The sequence below is a fragment of the Acomys russatus genome, chromosome 16 (assembly GCF_903995435.1).
Source record: "Acomys russatus chromosome 16, mAcoRus1.1, whole genome shotgun sequence".
Classification (NCBI taxonomy): Eukaryota; Metazoa; Chordata; class Mammalia; order Rodentia; family Muridae; genus Acomys; species Acomys russatus.
In genome coordinates this window covers 41,595,077-41,611,915 of record NC_067152.1, presented here as the reverse complement: position 1 = coordinate 41,611,915, position 16,839 = coordinate 41,595,077, and the positions used below count along the sequence as shown (strand labels likewise).

Genomic DNA, 16,839 nt, shown 5'->3' with positions numbered 1-16,839 from the left:
CTACCCTGTCCCTCCTAGACGGGTCACTCACCACCCTGTTGATCTCCAGAGCCTGCTGGGGGCTCGCACCATCCAGCCTGGTCAGGGGCTCGTCCAGGAGCTGCCCTGGTCTCGGCAGAAGTGGCTTCTGGAGAGAACAAAGACGGCACAGTGTTGTTTGTCCTCTGAGCTGACCAAAGAAGCCACTGCTCAAGGAGCCCCCCAGGAGCACATACCCTGAGAGGAGGAAGGGCGTGAGTGTGTGTGTGTGTGTGTGTGTGTGTGTTGCATGGACGTGCAAGTGCAGGTGTGTGCCAAAGGAAGCCACCAGGCATCTTCCTTGTTTGCCTTGAGAGAGGGTCTGTCACTGAACTGCAACGTTTGCCCCTTTTGCGTAGACTGGCTGGCCAGCAACTTCCAGGGCTCCATCTGCATCTGACCCCTAATACTGGGGTTTCAGATACACGACCATGCCTAACTTCTTCTTTTTTCTTTTCTTTTCTTTTTTTTGGTTTTTCGAGACAGGGTTTCTCTGTGTGTCCTTGACTGTCCTGGACTCACTTTGTAAACCAGGCTGGCCTCGACCTACCAGCAATCCACCTGCCTCTGCCTCCCAAGTGCTGAGATTAAAGGTGTCCGCCATCACCACCTGGCTATGCCTAACTTCTTTACATGGGTGTTAGAGATTTGAACTCACGTCCTCAGGAAGCATCCTTACCCAGTGAAAATCTGCTCACCCTTTAATTGTTCTTTCTTTAGGAAGTTGACACCAGCCTCAGCCCTTGGGAGACAGACAAGGCTTGTGACCTCTGTGAGGAATTCCAGGCCAGCCAAGACTATCAAAGTAAGACCCTACTTTTACATTTTTTCTTAAAATAGGGCTAGACATGGTGCCACACACCTTTAATCCCAGCACTCAGGAGGCAGAGGCAGGCAGATCTCTGAGTTTGAGGCCAGCCTGGTCTACATAGTGAATTCCAGGACAACAGGGCTACACAGAAAAACCCTGTCTCAATAAAAAAAAAAAAAAAAAAAAAAAGTAAATTAATTACTTTAATTAAAATTAAATAAATTTGTAACTAACACAGGGGTATTCTTGTACATGTAGTTGTGACTCCTGCTTTTATATTTAATCCTCTGGCCTGGGACGTTTCCCTTGATGTTAAACATTTTTTGAGGAAGGGCAATGCCACAGGGGCAGTGAAGGTGTGGCTGAAATAAGCCTGTGTGGCAGAGACTTCTGGGCAGCTGTTTTCCCACAGGGGAGGGTGAGGTGAAGGTGGAGGCCTGTGCCCGCCCACCTGGCAGGTGTTAGTTCCCCTGGGGCTTCTGAACGCAGGAAGCACTGAGGGGCCTCACCTGGAAGCTGGTGGCAACAAAGCCGGAGAAGGGAAACTGGTCAATGTCTGGCGGGAGGGTCAGGCTGGGCCGAGCAGGAACCTCGGGTGGCAGGGACTCTGTGATGTTCCCAGCCAGGCTGGCCTGGTGGCCTGGGAAAGAGCAAGAGTAGCAGCCTAGGACACTCAAGATTCCCTCTTTCCCCCATCAGCTGCCAACCACCATGGACAGGGTAAGCACTCAGGCCCTGCCTAAGATGACTCACCTTCGGCGGACTCCAGCAGAGCAGCCAGCTGGGCCGGGATCTCCAAGCGCCCCAGGTCCTGGTGAAGAGAATCAACTATCAGGAAGTAAAGAACACCTGGGAAGGACTGGGTGCACCCCCCCCCCCACACACACACCCCAAATCTCCAGAATAATGAATGTCCCTAAAGAACAAGAACATATCCTGGGGGGCTGGAGAGTTGGCTCAGTGGTTAAGAACACTCTCTGCTCTTCCAAAGGTCCCAGGTTCAATTCCCAGCACCCACAGGGCAGTTCACAACTGTCTGTAACTCCAAGATTTGACACCCTCACACCAATGCACATAAATTAAAATTAAATAAAAATTTAAAAAAAAAAAGAAAGAAAGAAAGAAAAAGAAAAAACAAAGAGCACATCCTGGGAATTAGGTCTCAGAGCCACTGAGGAAAACCAAGAAAACCCCAGCCTTTTACTCAGGAGGCACACAGGGGAGGGTCAGGACCGCTGATGGCACCCTACAGATCATACCCTCCCCCATACTATGCCAGGCTAGGGGTTCACAGGGCCCCTGCTTCCAGACCACTCACCATGCTTGACTGTTTTCCCCAGGCCTCCCTGATGTGTGGGCCACAGGAACGCTGAGGGAGAAAGGCAGCAAAACTTGGTGCCCCTACACCACAAGCAGCCCATCTCCCACTCGGCAGCTCCGGTGTCATCACCACCTCCCACCCCGCCTCCTCCCCAGGGGACTGTGAAGATAGCAAAGGGATGTCATAGACCCAAGGGGGGGTATAACTGTCTGGCCTCACCTTCTCCAAGCTGTGGGTGCCACTGCCGGTCTGCTAGGGCACCAGGAAGAAGGGAAATGAATGGTCCCAGGGGGACAAAGTCCAGCTGGGGAGGAGGCAGGGAGGGGGGCAGAGTGTGGGCCTTGACCTTTGATCAGCTTTATGGCCCTCAAATTGGAGTCATCAGGCAAGAGGGAGAGCTGAAGGGGGCCCTGAGGGTGGGGGGCGGGAGTAGAAGGAACTGAGATTTAGAAGAGGGAGCTAGGCCTGGAGAAGCAGAGGGGATGGCCCAGCCTGCCACAGCCAGAACAGGAAATGGAGGCAGCCAGTGAGCAGTGGGCACTGATGTTTCAGTCCTGGCAAGTTCAGGCTGTCAGGAGTCTGCCCACTTGGCCAGCCAAGGTCTATCCTGGCTTCTATCCTGAGCTCCCCACAAGCCAGAAGACCGCCCCCTCCCCCGACCCTCTTACCTGTAGCCTCAGTCGTCTCTGGAGCAGTGGCCTAGCCACTAGGAGGATTGTGTTCAGCTGTCCCAGAGCTGACCTCCGCCTGAGGTATCGCTTCCTGGGAGTAATGAGGAGTAATGAGGAGGTGGGTGGGGCCTCTGAAACGCAGGCTTCTTCGCTGAGTCCTCCCCCTAAACCTACACCTTAATGTAGACATGGACTCTGGATTGGTGAATCCCCTCTCCCCCAGGGTTTAACAGAAGCAACAGAACGCTCTGGTAAGCCACGAAATGTTTTGTTCTCAGTCCTCTGGAGTTGGAGCTATAGGCAGCTGCGTCACCTGACATAGGTGCTAGGAACTGGACTCTGGTCCTCTGTAAGAGCATCAAATGCTCTAAACCACTGAGCCATATCTCCAGACCCCTAGGTTTATATTTAAGTATTTATCCTCCTTAGGACCCTTTCTTTGAGGAGCCTGGTCTTCTCAAAGCTGGGAATCAAAGATATTTGCATACTCCTTCTTCTGGCCTTCAAGGGCACCAGGCACACAAGAGGTACACAGACATACACACAAAGCACTCATACATATAGAATAAATAAATAAAAAGAAGTCTAGGGGTCAGGAAGATGACTTAGTTGGCAAAATGCTTGCTGCACAGACATGAGACGCTGAATTCCAGGCCTCAGCATCCACACTCGTGAAAGCCAGATTAGGCAGCTCGTGTCAACAACCCCAGGGCTAAGGAGGTACAGACAGACATATGCTTGGAGGTCACTGGCTGTCCAGGCTAGCTGAATCAGCAAGCTCTAGGTTCAGGCTCACAAAAAAAGAAAAGAAGAAGCCAAGTGTGGGGGTAGAGGCAGGTGGATCTCTGTGAATTCAAGGCTAAGTTGGTCTACAAATTGAGTTTATGGACAGCCAGGGCTACATAGCTAGACCCTGTCTCAAATACATACATACATACATACATACATACATACATACATACATACACCCACATATACACACACACACACATGCATACATACATACATACAGAAGGTTGAGGACAAGTGACTGGTGAAGAGACTCAGTGTTCATCTCTGATGTCCACATGCATGTGCACACATGGGTACCCACACCAGCAAGCACATTTCCACATTCACATATGCACACACACATGAACTTGTGCACACACAGACCATTCACAAGTGGCACACAGCTCACTTGCAGAGTACACTCCTAGTGTGTTCAAGAGCCTAGGTTTGATCCCAGCACAAAAATTCAATCTATTGATCAAACAACCCAGCAATCAATCCACAGCTTCCATGCATCAGAAGGCGCAGAGAAGGTAAGACAGAACAGAAAGCCATCAAGTCGGCGCTGGAGAGGTGGCTCGGCAGTTAAGAGCACCGGTTGTTCTTTCAGAGGACCCGGGTTCAATTCCCAGCACCCACATGGCAGCTCACAATTGTCTGTAACTCCAGCTTCAGGGGATCTGACACCTTCACACAGACATACATGCAGGGGAAAAATGCAAATTTACATATAAGTAAACTCTTTTAAAAAAAAAAAGAAGCCGGGCGTGGTGGCGCACGCCTTTAATCCCAGCACTCGGGAGGCAGAGGCAGGCGGATCGCTGTGAGTTGGAGGCCAGCCTGGTCTACAAAGCGAGTCCATGATGGCCAAGGCTACACAGAGAAACCCTGTCTCGAAAAACAAAAAAAAAAAAAAAAAAAAAGAAGAAGAAGAAGAAGAAGAAGGGCTGGAGAGATGGCTCAGTAGTTAAGAACACTGTCTAGTTTACCAGAGGTCCTGAGTTCAATTCCCAGCAACCACATGGTGGCTCACAACCATCTATAATGAGAGCTGGTGTCCTCTTCTGGCCTGCAGGCCTGCATGCAGAGCATTGTATACATAATAAATAAATAAATAAGAGGAGGAAGAGGAAGAAGGTGGGCAGTGGTGGCCCACGCCTTTAATCCCAGCACTCGGGAGGCAGAGGCAGGTGGATCTCTGTGAGTTCGAGGCCAGGCTGGTCTACCAAGTGAGTCCAGGACAGCCAAGGCTACACAGAGAAACCCTGTCTCAAAAAACAAAAAGAAAAGAAAAGAAAAGGAAAGGAAACCATCGAGTCACATATTAGTGGTGGCCCAATATCCAGAAAGTACAGAGATGGGGGTTCAGTTCCCAGCACCACATGATAACTCACAGCTATCCATAACTCTACTACCAGGGAAGCCAGGGCACACACACCATTCATACACACACATGCAGGCATAAGCACACACACAGTTCATACACACACATGCAGGCAAACTCTGTGGGCACAGGCACGCACACAGTTCATACACACACATGCAGGCAACACTCACACACATAAAAATAAACAGTTAAAGAGCCAGGTGTGGTAGATGCTCATAATCCCAGTGCTCAGGAGGCTGAGACAGCATCACCGTGAGTCCTTGGCCAGCACGGGCTAGACAGCAAGACCCTGTCTGAATACCAACCAAACAAGAGCCTGGAGAACACTTGCTGCTCTTTCAGAGGACCTGGGTTCCCAGAACTCTCATGGTGGGGTTCCCATGCAGGAAAAACACCCATAGCACATAAAATACATTTTCCCCCCAAAATGCCAATGAAACAAAACAGTAGGCAGTGGACTAGAACAGGCATTTCCATAAATGGGTGGGAAGCACACGCCAATATGCTCAGCATTGCTGGTCATTAGAGAAACAGGTCACAAGCAACATGGACCAGGCCTGGACACACATCGTTAATCCCAGCACTCATGGGCAGAGGTGGGCAGATCTGGGAGTTTAAAGCCAGCCTGGCCTACACAATGAGTTTCAAGCCAGGGGAGGTTACATAGTAAAACTGTCTCAGGAAAAAAAAAAAACAAAAAACACAACAACAACAACAAAAAACCACAAGCTGGGCATGGTGGCTCACGCCTTTTATCCCAGCACTCAGGAGGCAGAGGCAGGCAGATCTCTGTGAGTTTGAGGCCAGCCTGGTCTACAAAGTGAATCCAATACAGCCAGGACTACAAGAGAAAAACTCTGTCTTAAAAAACCAGAAAAAAGGGTTGGAGAGATGGCTCAAAGGTTAAGAGCACTGTCTGCTCTTCCAAAGGTCCTGAGTTCAATTCCCAGCAACCCACATGGTGGCTCACAGCCATCTATAATGAGACATGGTGCCCTCTTCTGGCCTGAAGGTATAATGTAAGCAAAGCACTGTATACATAATAACAAATAAATACATCTTTTAAAAAATACTAGGAAAAAAAAACCCAAACCACAAAACCAGAAATAAGTATTAGCAAGGAGGTGTGAGACCATTTCCTCAAAGAGCTGAACACAGAATAACAGCATGACCTGGCAATCCTCTCCAGGTGCAGACCCAACACTTAACAACAGAAAGCAGAACAGACATTTTTTTTTTTTTTTTTTTTTTTTTTTTTTGGTGTTTTGAGGCAGGGTTTCTCTGTGTAGCCTTGGCTGTCCTGGACTCACTATGTACACCAGGCTGGCCTCATACTAGAACTCAGAGTGATCCTCTGCCTCCCGAGTGCTGGGATTAAAGGCGTGCGCCACCACGCCCCACTGAACAGATACTTCTAACAGCCGTGGTCACAAGGAATGGGAGCAACCCCAACATCCATCCACAACCAGCTGTTATTCAGCCACAGAGAGATGAAGTTCTGAACCACGCCATGGCACAAACTCTGAAAGCATTAAAAGTTAAGTAACTTAGGCCAGGGATAAAGGGAGCTGGAACACAAGACGGCTTACAGGAAACACTCCAACAGGCAAATCTGCAGAGAACACTGGGAGTCACTAGACACAGGTGGTATGGGAAGGTAGGGAGTTGATGCGTCATGGGCACTGTGCCTCAGTTTATGTGGCTCAAGGTGCTGGGTGTGGTGTCGCACGCCTTCGATCCCAGCACTCACGAGGCAGAGGCAGGCGGATCTCTGTAAGTTCAAGATCAGCCTGGCCCACAAAGAGAATTCCAGGGGGCTCAAGAGATGGCTCAGTGGTTAAGAGCACTGGCTGCTCTTCCAGAGGTCCTGAGTTCAATTCCCAGCAACCACATGGTGGCTCACAACCGTCTATAGTGATCTAATGCCCTCTTCTAGCCTGCAGATGTACATGCAGATAGAGCACTATACACATAATAAATAAATAAATCTTGAGAGAGAGAGAGAGAGAGAGAGAGAGAGTATTAGTTCCAGGACAGCCAGAGCTACACAGAGAAATCCCAGGCTCAAAAATAACAACAACAAAGCTGGGTGTGGTGGCGCACGCCTTTAATCCCAGCCTCAGGAGGCAGAGGCAGGCAGATCTCTGTGAGTTCGAGGCCAGCCTGGTCTACAAAGTGAGTCCAGGACAGGCAGGGCTCCACAGAGAAACGCTGTCTCAAAAAACCAAAAAGCAAAACAAAACAACAACAGCAACCCAAAAACCAAAAAGAGGGAGCAGTGGTTGCCTGTGATGGTGTTCCTCCTTGCCATGACACTGTCTTCATTTTATTCTCTGCCCTCAAGTCAGCCTTGGGTCAATGGCAGCTTTAAGTTGTGAACGAGGCCCCTCCCCTGCAGCTAGCCCAAAAGGCCTCATCTCTGCTACTTTTGTCCCCAAGTCTCCAGCATCTGGCCAGGACAGACAGAGCAGCTGCTGGGTAAATAAAATAGAATGCCAGAAGCCAGGCATGGTGGCACACGGCTATAATCTCAGCACTCGGGAGACAGAGGCAAGTGGATCTCTGTGAGTTCCAGGCCAGCCTGGTCTACAAAGGGAGTTTGAGACAGCCAAGGCTACACAGAGAAACCCTGTCTCGAAAAACCAAAACAATGAAATAGAATGCCAGGTGGTAGGTGAATGGACTCCCAGATCCAGAAGGCTGAGGCAGGAGGATAATGAGTTTGAATACATCCTGGGCTCCACACCAAGGTTGTCTCAAGGAAACAAAGCACAGTGGAGAACAGACTAGAAAAGAGTCAAGGCTAGAAGGCTTGAAAAACAGTGGAGCCATCAGATTCCAGTGGTCCCAACAGCAGTGAGCCTCCTACTCTGGGAAGGTATTCAAGCAGGCTACCTGGGTTGCTGTCAGAGTCCAGGATCAAAGGGATGTCTCTGGGACAGGCCAACTTGTCCCCAGGACCCCATATCATTCCAGTTCTGCCCACCACCTTGAGGAGTTGCTCCACAGTCTCACCCCTACACACATACGCCCAGCTCACCTGGCCTGCAGTCCACGCACACGAGCCTGCATCCGGGGCAGGAAACGGAGGCGTTGGCGAGTGATACAGGCTCGGAGGCCACGGTGTAGAGTGAGCAGGGCCTGTGAACGCCGCTGAGCCCACAGCTGTTCCAGCTGCTGCCAGCCTTGTTCCTGCATCAGGACCTATAGGCAGAGGCATGCTGTGGGCTTGGGGGTGGAGTCAGGTTCGAGGATGGGGGAAGCAGACAGGGGCACACCTGTTCTTCTCCTCTGCCCACAGCCTTCCCACGTCACGCAATGTATTCTAGGGGCCCCGGGGTAGCGTGCTAGCCAGCCCCACTCCATCTGCCCACCACTGAGAATGGCTACCCAATGCATAGCGTATGAGTGTCAGCCCATGCATGCCAGCTCCCCCTGTACTCACACATACACCCACCTGGGTGGTTCCAAGATGATAGAGGGGTGACTCTGCCCCCAGCACTTGGCCAAGGATGGCACCACACCTCTCCTGGTCAGGGACAGCTTGCTGTCTCCCTGACCCCAGGGCCCGGAACCTGTCTCCAAAGGCACAGAGATGAGGTCGGAAGAGCAAGGACCTTTTAGACATTTGATTGACAGCTGAACCCATTGATAATTACTCAGTCTCTGGATCAGTCGACAACTCAGGAAACCCGGCGTCCTAGTTTCTGTTGCTGTGATAGAGCACCTGACAGAAAGAAACTCAGGAAAGAGTGTTTATCTGGCTTACGGTTCTGGTTACGGTCACTGGTGCAGGGAATCAAGGCAGGAACGCGAAGTGTCTAGTCACATCATCCCACAGTCAAGAGCAGAGAGCAGCAATGGAAGCTCTTTCTCAGGCAGCCTGTCTCTCCTCTTACGCAATACAGGATGCCCTGCCTAGGGAAAGACACTGCTACTATGGACTAGGTCTGCCTACGTCAATTAACAACCCAGACAATCTTCTGCAGACATCCCCACAGGCCATTGCGATCTGGACAGTTTCTCATTAAAACCATCTTCTAGCTGGGTAGTGGCGGTGCACACACCTTTAATACAAGCAGAGGCAGGCGAGTCTCTGAGAGTTGGAGGCCAGCCTGGTCTACAGAGGGAAGTTCCAGAACAGCCAGGGCTACACAGAGAAACCCTGTCTCGAAAAACAAACAACAAAATGACTATTGGGGCTAGAGAGATGGGTAAGTGGTTAAGAGCCCCACCTGCTCTTTCAGAGGTCCTGAGTTCAATTCCCAGCAACCACATGGTGGCTCACGACCATCTGTAATGTTATCTGATGCCCATTTCTGCAGATAAAGCATTCATATATGATAAATAAATCTTTTTTAAAAAATTTAAAACGATTCAGGCATGGTGGTGCACTCCTTTAATCCCAACACTTGGGAGGCAGAGGCAGGAGGATCGCTGTGAGTTTGAGGTCAGCCTGGTCTACAAATCGAGTCCAAGACAGCCAAGGCTACACAGAGAAACCCTGTCTCAAAAAACAAAACAAAACAAAGCCAAAAAAAACCCCCCGCCCCCGACTATCTTCCAGAGCCCAAGAGACGGCCCAGTGGTTGGGAACACTTGCTGCCCTTGCAGAGTACCTTGCAGAGGTTTGGGTGCTAGAACCCATGACAGCCAGCTTACAATCGCCTCTAACTCCAGTTCCAGGGGACCTGACTCCTTGTTCTGGCTTGTGTAAGCACCTGCATGCACCCCATGCACTTATAACTCTCTCTTTCTCTCTTACACACACACACACACACACACACACACAAAATCTAACAAAATCAACTCTTTCTAGGTAATTCTGTCATGTCATGTGTCTCTCTCTGGCCAGAGAACAGGGCAGTGGAGACCTCTGCTCAAGAGAAGAGCAGGTTGTTAAACAGAAGAGACGGGACCGTGAGGCCCAGCTAGGCTGGAGGAATAGCAGGGTGTGGCCCTGTGGCTTCTGTCTCTCCGGGGTACCTGACGCACACCTGACACACACCAACACAGTGGGGCTCAACACGTGGTGGTGGAGGACAGGGCAGAGTCATCAGCAGACCCGGCCAGTGCTGGGAGGCCAGTGCTCTGTGATCTCCTTAGCAGAGCTCAGAGCTTCCTGGGAGAGTTGACACTTGCTGACTTGGCAAGTGTCCCAGGGCAAGGACAGAGCCTTCTCACCCACGTCACCTGTCATTCTCAATGCACACATGACTCATCTACTGCCTGCTTGAGGCTCCACCCCAACCAGCCAGTCCTAGTCTGTCCCGATGCCAAGACAGTCACAGGCAGAGGGTGGCTAGAGCCCTGAGGTGACACCTCAGAGGGTGGCTGAGAGGTGGGTCCAAGCCAAATAGACAACACAGTCAGTCACCAACTTTCCTACAGAAAAAAGAAAAGGAATGGGAGGGAAGGGAAGGGTGTTGGAAGTCAGGTACATGGTCCCTTCTTGGCCAGGACTACCTACCTGGGATTGTCCCTCAGAAGCTGCCACACTCTCCCTACCCTCGCTGTATGACAGCCAGCCTGCTCCCCACCGCTGCACCTGCCATCCCCTAGTGATCATTTCACTGGCTCAGTCAGATCAGTCAGTGATCCCTGCTGTGCCCACCTAGCTGCACGGTAAGGTCCCAGTCATCTCCAGTAGGCCGTTAGCACTGAGATGAGGTTAAATATTGAAAGGAGAGTGAGTGTGTGAGCATGTGAGTGTGTAAGTGCGTGCACAGGTGTGGGGGGCGGGGCGAGGAATGAGGAAGGGAGCCGGGCACTGTGGCACACACCTGCAATCCCAGTACACAGGGCGGCAGAGGCAGGCAGATCGCAGGCTAGAGTTCGAGGCTAGCCTGGTTTACAAAGTGAGTCCAAGACAGCCAAGGCTACACAGAGAGACCCAGTCTAGGAAAACAACAACAATAACAAAAAAAAAAAAAAAGAGCGAGAGAGAAAGAAAGAAAGAAAAAAGAAAAGGAATGGGAGGGAAGGGAAGGATGTTGGAAGTCAGGTACATGGTCCCTTCTTGGCCAGGACTACCTACCTGGGATTGTCCCCAGGTTCTGGGCCCTCAGCTACCTCACCATGAAACCCCACCTTGCCAGGAAGACTCGGAAGGGCACTCGCACAGGGAAGTGGGTACTTCGGGTGCCTATGACCTCCAGGATGTCAGCCTGGTGCAGCTGCTCTGCCACATGTCCCGCATCAAAGAGGCCTGGGAGCTGGGAGCCAGACACAACCAAGGAGAGTTGGAGTCAGGGGAACAGGGCTGAGGGGAAAGGGTCTCAGAGGAGGAGAGGGGCTGAGTAGGGCAGGGGTGAGGCTGAGGAAAGGGAGCTCACCTTTCCGGGAGTGGGGTTGAGACAGTAGATCACATAGACATGGCTCCTGCTGAGTGGAAGCGGGGCAGTCACAGACCAGACACCTCTCCCTCCAACTCGCTGGGGTCAAGTGGAAGGACCCAGTTCTCACCTGCCTAGCCGAGCCAGCAGCTCCCCCAGGGACCGCTGGAATCGAGAGGCCAGGGTGGGCTGGCTTTGCTCAGTCCCAGCCTGGGACTCCGCTTCCTGGAACAGGCTGCTCATGAGCTGTGGGATGAGGGAGTCCATCCTGGGCCTGTCCACCCATCACACACAGTCCCCGGGGAGCCAGGGCAGGCAGCCCTCAACACTAGACCCCTGCATGCTCATTCCTCCGTCTGAGGTGTCAAGGAATAGCCCCTCAAGGCGACGATAGGGGAAAAGCTACGTGGGCACCTGAAAGGGATGCCAGATCACCTGCAGCTGGCTCTGCCCCAGCATCTCCACCATGGCAGAGCCCAGGTGCTCCCTGTTTCTGTTTATGAACTGGTGCACCTGCAAGAGAGGAGATGGGTGAAACAGGCCTGTGAGAAGCCGGGTGTGTGCCAAGCCTCAGAAACAGGCAGGCCTTCTCAGTTGTGCATAGCCCTGACGGCGCCTGGCCTTTCTAGTCCATCCTGCTGACGGGTCTATGTTTTAGCAAAGCTGGCCTCTTCCATGGCATGCGCTGTAGAACAGTTTTCTACCTGCAAAGAAAGGCCTCCCTCACCCCCTGCCTCTTCAGGATTCTCTGGGTTCTTCTTGTGTGTTTCTTCTCCACATAAAACTCAGAATAGAAAAAAAACAAAGACAAACAAACAAACAAACAAACAAAACCCAAAAAACTCAGAATAGCTGTCTTTGTTTTTGAGACAAATTTTCTCTACGTAGCCCTGGCTGTCCCAGAATTTCCTCTGTAGACCAGGCTGGTCTCGAACTTAGAGATCCGCCTGCCTCTGCCTCCCCAGTGCTGGGATTAAAGGTGTGAGCCACTACCATCTGGCCAAAAGTCTTCTTGTTTTTAACCAAAACCCAGTCTTAGCCCGGTGCAGTGGTACAGGCCTGTAATCTCAGCACTCAGGGCAGCAGATGCAGGTGGATCTCTGTGAGTTTGGAGCCAGCCTGGTCTACAAAGGGAGTCCAGGAAAGCCAAGGCTACACAGAGAAACCCTGTCTTCAGAAACAAAAAAAAAACCACAAACAAAGCCGGGCGTGGTGGCGCACACCTTTAATCCCAGCACTCGGGAGGCAGAGGCGGGCGGATCGCTGTGAGTTCGAGGCCAGCCTGGTCTACAAAGTGAGTCCAGGACAGCCAAGGCTAACACAGAGAGACCCTGTCTCGAAAAACCAAAAAAAAAAAAAAAAAAAAAAAAAAAAAAAAAAACCACAAACAAACAAAAAGCAGTCTCAGAGACAGGGCTGTAGTTCAGCTGGAGAAGCCGTGCCTAACGTAACCACGCCTCAGGTTCTGAGTCCCAGGGCAGCCTAAACTGGGCATGGGTTTTGCACACTTGTGATCTCAGCACTTCAGAACTGGAGGCAAAAGGATCAGAAATTTAAGGTCAACCCTGGCTACAAAAAAAGGTTAGAAGCCACTTGGGAGGCAGAGGCAGGTAGATCTCTGAGTTTGAGGCCAACTTGGCCTACAGAATGAGTTCCAGGACAGCCAGAGCTACACAAAGAAACCCTGTCTTGAACCCCTCCCCCCAAAAAAATAAAAGAAAGAAAGAAAAAAAAAAAAGTTAAAGACCAGATAAGGCAATATGAGACCCTGTCTCAAAAAACAAACTAAGGGCCAAAAGTTGTGGTGCACTCCTTTAATTCTAGTACTTTGGAAGGCAGAGGCAGGAGGATTTCTGTGAGCTCCATGCCAGCCTGGCTTACATAGAACGTTCCAGGACAGCCAGAGCTGTCAGATCCTGTCTCAAAAACCAAAACAGACAGTACAAAAGCATCAGTTCCTCTCCCTCCTACAGGAATCCAGAACCTTGATAAGACCAGCAGGAGGCTTCCAGATTCACAAGGCAGGCGCTGGCTAGCTGTTGCTGTTGTTCTTGCTGACTTGATGAAAGCTAGAGTCACCTTAGGAGAGGGAACCTCAATTGAGAAAATGCCCCCACAGGATTGGCCTGTAGGCAAGTTTGTAGGACGTTTTCTTGCTTAATGGTTGATGTGGGAGGGTCCAGGCCACTGTGAACAGTGCCTATGCTGTATAAACTAGATCAACTGCGGGTGACGGTGCACGCCTTTAATCCCAGCACTCGGGAGGCAGAGGCAGGTAGATCACTGTGACTTTGAGGCCAGCCTGGTCTACAAAGCAAGTCCAGGATAGTCAAGACTACACAGAGAAACCCTGTCTACAAAAACCAAAATAAAACAAACAAAAAACCAAAACCAATTATAAAACATCAAAATAGAAGGAGGAGGAAGAGGAGGAGGAGGAGGAGGAGAAGAAGACGACGACGACAACTTGGGCCTGCAGAGATGGCTCAGCAGTTAAGAGCACTGGCTGCTCTTCCAAAGGTCCTGAGTTCAATTCTCAGCAACCACAAGGTGGCTCACCACCATCTATAGTGAGATCTGGTGCCCTCTTCTGGTGGACAGGCATACATGCAGGCAGAACATTGTATACACAACAGTCAGAACTGGGTGTGGCCTGAGGCTCAGGTGGAGATGCACTGCCATGTTTTGGATGGGGAATCTCCCTGACATTGTCACCTGGTAGGTGACTCAGCTTGGGAGGGGCAGACACTAAGATGACACAGCCTTAGTGATTCACCCTGGAGTTTGTGCCAGAGAGCAGATACCTGGTAGGTGACAGTCCCCGCATAGTGCCGCACCGTGAAGACGGGCAGGGGCAGCTGAGGCTTGGAGTAGTTCGGGTGATCACCGTGGTGATAGTGGCACTTCTGCAGGAAAGTGTGGTCCGTGGCCTGAGGAAAGAGCCACACTTTGCTCAAGCTATGTCCATGCTTGCCGTTTCCTACCTGGACCTTGCTCCCTCATGAAGACCCCATCACCACACACCCTAAACAAAGGTAGATTTGTCTCCCCAGATTTCTTCCTCGGACAGGGAGAGTCCGTTTACTCTGCAGCTGAGCCCCTATAAAGGGTACTCCGTTCCTCATGACTTTATATTTTGAACAACCAGGTAGTATTTGAGAAAGTCAGCGTCACCTCAGGTTCAGGAGCCACCTCCACCCCCCCAGATGTGACAACAAGTCATTACAAGTTACTTCATATACCCTAAGGGCTGGCAAGATGGCTCAGTGGGTAAAAGCACTGGTTTCTCTGTCAGAGGATCCAGGTTCAATTCCTAGCCTTTTCATGGATGGTGGCTTGCAGTTGTAACTGCAGTCCCGGGGATTCCGATGTCCTTTTCTGATCTCTTCAGGACCAGGTACACACATGGTGCTCAGACAAACACAAAATCAAAACACCCATACACATAAAACAAATTTTTAAAAAAAGTGACTTAGGCCTCAAACACCTTTTCTTTTCTTTCTTTCTTTTTTTTTTTTTGTTTTTGTTTTTGTTTTTTTTTTTTTTGATTTTTGAGACAGGGTCTCTCTGTGTTAGCCTTGGCAGTCCTAGACTTGATTTGTAAACCAGTAGACCAGGCTGTCCTCAAACTCACAGCAATCTGCCTGCCTCTGCCTCCCGAGTGCTGGGATTAAAGGCATGTACCACCACCGCCCGGCTGAGAAGGTTTTTTTGTTTTGTTTGGGGACAGTTGCCTGTGTAGACCAGGCTGGCTTTGAGTTCACATGGATCCACCTGCCTCTGCCTCCAGGATGCTGGGGTTAAAGGTGGATGAAAGATAAACAAAACAGCCTGGCCTCCAACTCACCATGTAGCCGAGAATGAGACGTCCTGACCTCCAGAGTACTGGGGTCACAGATGTGACCTTTGTCAAAATCCTTTCTCAAGGGAGGAGTGAGCAACATCTGTGCCCTCTCCTAAGGTCCCAGTGAGAAACCAAGGTACAATTCCACCAAAGTTCACTCTGGAGCTAGTTAGTTTACCAGGCTTATTATCTAGCACAGGTGAGAGGTTACTTACTGGTGTGCGTGCACGCGCGCGCGCGCGCGCGTGTGTGTGTGTGTGTGTGTGTGTGTGTGTGTGTGTGTGTGTGTGTGTGTGTGCTTGCGCCCGCGTGCATGCTCCTCTGCAGAAAGCCTTTTCCAGCAAGGGTGACAGCTTTTCTGTAGATGCATAAATGAAGCCTTCTCCCTAGTTTCCCCTGGCCTATAAATGCTAGCCTTTCGGAGGCCAGCAATGAGGGCTGAGAGGCGGCCAACAGGCGGGAAGGCAAGGCTGGATACTCAGGGAAAGCTTTTGTGACCCTCCCCACCCCTCTGTGAGGATGTGCAAACAGTTAACAGCCCACCTGGGATGACCTTTTGCAAAGAGGCACATCTTAACTTCCCAAGATGGTGGTTGCTTGTCTCAGATTCTGTAGAATGGTGCTACCACACCCAGCATGCTGGGGATTGAACCCAGGGCTCTGTGACTGCCAGGCAAGCCCTCCCGCAGCTGAGCCATATTGCCCACCCAGGGTCACCTTATTTTGGTGTCTACCCTATAGGCCCAGTTCTCTAAGGTCTGAGTCCCACATATGTTCCTGTGACTCCACAAAGATGCCCACCCACACATCTGCAATTCTTTTATTTATTTTTTTAAAGATTTATTTTTTAAAAGATTTATTTATTTATTTATACAGTATTCTGCCAGAATGCCAAAAAAGGACACCAGATCTCACCACAGATAGTCATGAGCCACCATGTGGTTGCTGGGATTTGAACTCAGGATCTTTGGAAGTGTAGAAGGTACTCTCAACCTCTGAGCCATCTCTCCAGCACTTATTTATTATTATGTATACAGTGCATGTACACCTGCAAGCCAGAAGAGGGCATCAGATCACATTATAAATGGTTGTGAGGCACCATGTGGTAGCTGGGAATTGAACTCAGGACCTCTGGAAGAGCAGACAGTGCTCTTTTTTGTTTGTTTGTTTTTAGTTCCTATGTGTAGCCTTGGCTGTCTTGGACTTTGTAGACCAGTCTGGCCTTGGACTCACAACGATCCACCTGCCTCTGCCTCTCAAGTGCTAGGATTAAAAGGCGTGCGCCACCACCGCCCCACACAGTCAGTGCTCTCAGCCTCTGAGCCATCTCTCCAACCTCATGTCTGCGATTCTTGTTTACCTATGGTGGGAGACAGATTAGCCTGGACTGTGCTGCCTAGCTCAGTCTGGCTTTTCTTTCTTTTTTATTTTTTAATTACATCAGACTGTGTTGGCTTCAAACCTGCATCCACCTGCATTCCTCCTGCTTTCACCTTGCGAGTGCTGGTGCTTGCCCATCACCACCCCAGGTCAGGTAGTGTTTATATTAGAATCTAGAAACTAGAAACTGAATCCATTAGCTTTTTTTTTTTTTTTTTTTTTTTTTTTTTTTTTTTTTTTGAGACAAGTTTTCTCTGTGTAGCGTTGCCTGTCCTAGACTTGCTTTGTAGACCGGGCTGGC

At 50.4% G+C, this 16,839-nt stretch overlaps 1 protein-coding gene across 1 annotated transcript in view; it reads right to left on the bottom strand.

Annotated features, from left to right (window-relative positions):
• Myo15b (myosin XVB) overlaps window positions 1-16,839 on the bottom strand; it is a 43,359-nt gene that overhangs the window by 13,965 nt on the left and 12,555 nt on the right. The window contains 12 exon segments of the mRNA XM_051159290.1: window positions 32-127; window positions 1,339-1,517; window positions 1,583-1,640; window positions 2,370-2,402; window positions 2,819-2,912; window positions 8,020-8,183; window positions 8,437-8,554; window positions 11,070-11,194; window positions 11,315-11,360; window positions 11,445-11,560; window positions 11,750-11,827; window positions 14,119-14,244. Of these exon segments, the coding sequence (XP_051015247.1) occupies window positions 32-127; window positions 1,339-1,517; window positions 1,583-1,640; window positions 2,370-2,402; window positions 2,819-2,912; window positions 8,020-8,183; window positions 8,437-8,554; window positions 11,070-11,194; window positions 11,315-11,360; window positions 11,445-11,560; window positions 11,750-11,827; window positions 14,119-14,244 (1,233 nt within the window).